This window comes from Podarcis pityusensis (genome assembly GCF_964106645.2).
Source record: "Podarcis pityusensis genome assembly, chromosome: 8".
Lineage (NCBI taxonomy): Eukaryota > Metazoa > Chordata > Lepidosauria > Squamata > Lacertidae > Podarcis > Podarcis pityusensis.
In genome coordinates, this window is record NC_138033.1 from 27358688 (window position 1) to 27364687 (window position 6000).

General features: G+C 41.8%; 1 protein-coding gene across 4 annotated transcripts in view; it reads right to left on the reverse strand.

Annotated features, from left to right (window-relative positions):
- The window catches only part of NIPAL3 (NIPA like domain containing 3), a 28777-nt gene extending 22777 nt beyond the window's left edge, over nt 1-6000 (reverse strand). The window contains exons 1-2 of one of the 4 annotated variants that reach the window (XM_081016817.1): nt 5618-6000; nt 2944-3210 (exon numbers count right to left, since the gene is read on the reverse strand). In XM_081016817.1, the coding sequence (XP_080872943.1) occupies nt 2944-3036 (93 nt within the window). In that variant the 5' untranslated portion in view covers nt 3037-3210; nt 5618-6000. Of the gene's footprint in view, nt 1-2943; nt 3211-5053; nt 5401-5617 lie in introns of those variants that run through there. The other 3 variants (XM_081016820.1, XM_081016819.1, XM_081016818.1) reach the window with 3 other exon arrangements.

The window sequence follows — 6000 nt, forward strand, 5'->3', positions numbered from 1 at the left end:
GGATACAATACCCTTCAAGCTGTGCTCTTTCAAAGATGTGATTAAGGGTTTTTAAAAAATGTGACTATCCCTAGGAAGCATATAACCATGTGTGTAAACACAAAACCTATGCACAGTATATTTATTTAGGCTATGTGTGTCACGAAAAGATAAAAAGCAACTCAGCCGTCACATGCTAAATCAGATACTATTACATTTAGGACCTTAAAAAAATGAATCTAAGGCTGTGTACACACCATACATTTGAAGTGCATGACTTTCTCCCGCCCCGAATCCTGGGAACTAACCCCAACAGAGCTACAAATTGCAGCACCCTTAACAAGTCAAAAAACCCAGGTTTCTTTTTTTCTGGTGTGTGTGTTTTAAATGTACAGTGTGTACTCAGCCCAAATTTACACAGGATTGTTGAGTTTTTTGGGGCAAAGTTGTTGAGCTTTCTTTGCAAAATCTCCATTTTTAAATACTGTAACTTTTTACAATGATGTTTTTAAGTGTTGGAAGTGGCCTTGGATCCCAAGTTCGGAGAAAGGTGGGATATAAAAATATATTATGAAGAACTCATCATCACCATCATTATCATGTTCATGCACTGCACATCAAAACTGTGGTGAAGCACAGAACATAGAATCATAGATTTGGAAGGGGCCCTGACGGTCATCTAGTCTAAAACCTTGCAATGGAGGAATGTGCAGCTGTCCCATATGGGAACTGAACCTGCAACCTTGGCATTATCAGAACCACACTCTAACCAACTGAGCTATCAACTGAGCTGATGAACAGGCCTGAGGGCCTCCCCCTAAGACCCAAGAATGGAATGACAACAGCAGCAGCCCAAGCGGCAACTTACTCTGGCTTCTATAAATATAACTATAGCAGATTCTGCTGGTTTCTTAGCCAGCTTGATTTTGCAGGTCAATGCAAAGGAAACTTCTTCCATCCCTGCCCTGATCCTTCCAGGCAGCTCTCGAATGCAAGGCAGCAGTGCCAAAGCAGAAACTAACCCCAAGTAGCCATTCACCACACCATTTTAAAAACACTAAATTAAAAATTTAAAAGCACAGCTTAACTGAGACCAATTTAGGAACCTTCTTCATGGAAAGAACTGAAGTGGTGTAGTGGTTAAGAGTGCTGAGCTAAGTCCAGGGAGACCCAGGTTCAAATCTCCATTTAGCCTTGAAGTTCCCTGGATTGCCCTTGGAGGACAAGGGGAACCTACAAAACAAACCTACAAAACACCCCTACAAAACACCCCTGAGTAATACCCCTCCCCACCTTCTCACTATATAGAAGGATCTGGCAACTTCTGTTTCAGTGTATCTGAAGAAGTGTGCATGCACACGAAAGCTCATACCAATAACTAACTTAGTTGGTCTTTAAGGTGCTACTAGAAGGAATATTTTTTATTTTGACTATGGCAGACCAACACGGCTACCTATCTGTAACTACAAAACAGGGTTGTTGTGAGGATAAAATGGCAGAGAGAAGCTTGTTCGTCACGCTGAGCCGCTTAGTGGAGGACCATACCGTATTTTTCCATGTATAAAACTAGGGGGTTTTTTTACCAAAAAATTACGGTAGGTTTAAAATTGGGGCTCGTCTTATACACGGGTAGTGCTGAGGGGTGTTTTCTTAATTTGGAGTCCCCCAAAATAGGGGGTGTCTTATACATGGGGGCGTCTTATACACGAAAAAATTAAGAGCTCTGGCAGTCAGGTCAAAGGACCAACCTATCTAGAATCTTTACAGATGGCTAAAACTGCAGTAAAACAGACTAAAACAAATTAAGATGCCTACAAACTTTCTAAACCTCTCAGCAGGCTTGTCCTGTTCTCACAGTGGCCAACAGGATGCCTATGGGAAGCCCAGAAGCAGACCTGAGCACAACTACACTCTCCCTCCTGCTGTTTCCAGCAACTGGTAAACAGAGGCATATCGCCTACAACCCTGGAAGCAGAACATAGCCAAGAGGGTTAGTAGCTACTGATAGCCTTTGCCTCCATGCAGGCTAATCCTCTTTTAAAGCCATCCAAGTTGGTGGCCATCTTTACCTCTTAGTGAAATGAATTCCATGGTTTAACTATGCACTATGTGACGAAGCACTTTCTTTCGTCTATCTGTCCTGAAAACATGACTGTAACCACTTGCAATGGGGAAAATATGTAATAAATCAAAGTATTTTTTCTGCAGGCTTGGCTATTTTTTATTATTATTATTATTATTATTATTATTATTATTATTACAACAACACATTTATTCAAAAGTTAAATACAGCTTTGTCCACTGCCATAGTATCACAGAATGGTCACTCCAATCCTCAATCTGTCATCACTGTCATATTGGCTTGCCAAATACACTCAATAGCAACCCAGCTACCAATCTGGTTTACTAGGCATTGGTTTACTAGACATTTTCAATTAATATATCCCCTCCACAAACACCTTCTGTGATGATGATGGAATTAAGATATCCTTCAATAAAAGAGAAAAAGGGGACCAGATCTGGTTAATAACAGCTGGAGCATTGCTTTATCAGAACGCCTCACATACCATTGGTGGCATCTCCAAAAAAGATACCTTTGACATTATTTTTTTTGCTTCCTCCACACTGACTTTCCTTTCAGCCTCCTTTCTTTTAAATATTAAATATCCATTTAATAAATGAATAGAAACTGAAATTAATAGCTGTGAGGATGTTAAACTTTTTGTGTTTTTGCCAGCCTGAAAACCTTTGGGTTATTGAATAAATAAACTATTTGGTATATATTTTGGTAAATATTATGATCTTTCTCAAAAAACCTTGAGAAAACTGGAGGCTGGGTAAGAAGGCTTTCATTGTAAATGTCCAGCAACTCACACTCATTACTTCTTTCAAAAGAAGTCTCTTTACCTGCACCTTTGTCCTGCAGCAACCTCGATAATAATCTAGGATGGAAAATAACTTTACCTTGTAAGAGAAGGAATCCTCATGAGCTAGCCGTGGTGCAGACAATGTTGCAAGCGGCTGGAGCTGTAGACCAGGGCCATTTGCTCTCTCCATTTTGGTTTACTTATGCATTCCTTTTCCAGTTTGCTTCTCGCTTAGTTATAACTACAGCAGTGCTTTAAACCAACCAGGGAACAACTTGATCCATCTTTCTCCTCAGCATTTTGCCACTACAGAGGAGGCATGATGGGGTGGGACCAGGTATCTTGTCCGTTGTTGCTCTGCTTCCTGCACAGAAACAAAAAAATAAGTGGGGGGAGGGGGGGAAGAGGGCAACGTTTACTCCAGAAAGAGACACACTGGTGACCAGATGTTTCTGAAAAGCTTCTGTTTCCTGGTCACTGGTAAGAGAGCACTGATGTAGTATAGAAGCCATGAACATGCTGCACTTTGTACAGGGCTCCCCTTGAGACTCCGCTGGAAGCTGTAGCTGGCACAGAACACAGCACATATGACACCTGAGGAAACTGCATAGGTGCAGAAGGTCCCAGGTTGAATTCCCAACATATTCCCTGTCTGAAACCCTGGAGAGCGGTTGCTGGTCCGTGTGGACAATACTGAACTAGACAGACCATCGGTCAGACTCGGAATAAGGCAGTTTCTTATGTTTTTCAGAAGCAAACACTGATGATTTCAGTGACGCTTATTCCCATGTAAAAATCTAAAGGCAAGCCAATTCCAATAATGGTCCAATTCGGTATAAGGCAGCTTCCTATGGGTTTCACCCAGCAACACTGTCATGTAAGGACATTCTGCTTGTGCAATGGAAATTTCCCTTCCTCTTCATCCCCTTTGCACACTTCTGAATTTGTTCTGGGGTTCCCCATACCTTGTGGAGCAGATGGTGGAGGGAAGAGAAAAAATCTCTTATGCCCGGGGGTGGGGGGAACGGAACTGTGGTTCTTCAGATATTGTTAGTACTCCAACTCACATCACCCTCAGCCAACATTGCCCATGAACATGGGTGATGGGAGTTTGAGTACCAACAATATCTGAAGAACCACAGATCCTTCTCACAAGCCCTAGGGAGTGATCTAATTTAGCATGTTTATTTTACTTGTATTTAGCAAACAGGGACTGCTCCAAGGTGACTTACAACTTGTCTGTTATTTGCAATTGGCAGCCGGTTTCTCAATGTGATTCCCCTACTTCAAACACCAACGTGGCAGAATTCCTTGCCTACAGTCTGTCCCCAGTTCTGAATTCTAAAGTTCACTAATCTCTGTAGAGCAAATAACTGATTTAGGCATTAATCCAAGTTCACATTCAGATAAATATAACGCACTAAGTAATATACCAAATATAATCCTCTCTACTGCCCCCCTTTCACAGCAACTCTTCTCTTATGGGGTGCAGGGAAAGCAAATCAGTGATCTGTATCACAAACTCTTTTCAGAACAATTCTGTGCTATTTACTTATTAAACATATTTATGGGCTGCTCCTCATATAAAGTATCAGGGCATTGTACAACAAAATTTACAAGTGCAAAAAGCACAAAATACCATAAAAATGCAGAGGAATCGTGAAAGTGAAAGGCACATCTTTAAAAAGTTTAAACAACCCAATAGGCCTGCCAGCGTAAAAAAGTATTCAAGTGACGTCTTAAGGATGCTTGCTGGAAGAGTGTTCCACACTTATGGGACCAGCAACACTAAACACCCAACTTGGCTGTGGACGCACTGTACATTTTTAAAGCACATCCCACCCCCTACCACCTCAAGATTCTTGGGAACTATAGTTTTCCGCTCACAGTTACAACTCCCCAACACCTTTAACAAATTACAGTTCTCAGGATTTGGGAGGGGAGTGGCTTTACATGTATCGTGTGCATGCAATTCTAGTTGGTGCCAAACTTTTGAAACACAGGGATTAACTAATAGCGCTCTATATTTATTCATTTACCAAAAGTGACTGGGTCTGGTACTGTATTCATTTTTGTGCAGCATGGCAACTCACACAGTTCTACTGTTTTACACTGTTGGGCGTTTTAGCCCCAGTCTACATAAAAATACAACATTTTCCTTCTCCTGCCCCCTGCCCTGTATTTAATGGCAGATATATTATATATACCTGCGCACTTACTGGACTGACCACTTAACGCATTGCATGAAGTGAGCGCGCTGGGCCTCCGGCGCATGAAAGCCACAATCAATCGTTCCGTCTTTCAAAAGGCACCACAAGATACTCTGGATGGCTTTCCACCGTGATAGACTTAACATCGCTTGTCCCTGTGGAATTGGCCTTTATGTGAACATTCAGGATATGTAAACTTCCCAAAAAAGAAAGAACGAAAAAAGGACCGAATAAAAGGGAATAAAAGAGGGACAATAAGCAGGTGGAATTAAAAGCAAGTTTTCCTCCCTCTTACTTCCTGGTTAATGAAAAGTCACATTTTAACCTCTCCGTTTCTCAAAAGCTTGAAGGCTACTAATAAACAAACGAAAGATCACTTTGATTATCTATAAATTCATTTGTTTGATTGCTTTTTATAGTAGCATTTAACAGTGAAAGAACGACTGAATTATTAAGTAAGACTGCAAACATCCAGGAAAAACAAATTATTTCAAGTGCATTCATTTCTAAATCCATTCCAAAACCCCATTTCCCTTTACAAAAGCACCCCGAAACACTCACCTTGTCTTCGTCCCCAGGTGTTATCCAGCCTTCGTAGCCAGAAAGCAGAGCACCCAAAGCCCTCGGAATGTTTCTTTCCCCGCAGCTGATGGAGCGCTTGGAACGCAGGGCGGGGCTTCGCTCCTCAAAAAACAAGCATCCTATTTGATCTAGACACTGCCACTCACACACACAGGAAACCCCGATCAGGCAAGCCATTGGCTTGTGTAATACGGCATTCTTAAAGCGACCGGTTAAGCTTGCTTGAAGTGTGCAATACTGTACGTTCTTGTTTGTGAGGGGGCCCCTAGTGGCCACCGTTGGGAACAACAACAACAATCCTTGAGTCGTTTGCCTCCCCACTCGGAGGCGTTCTTTCTCAAAGCATTCTTTTGTTCTATTTT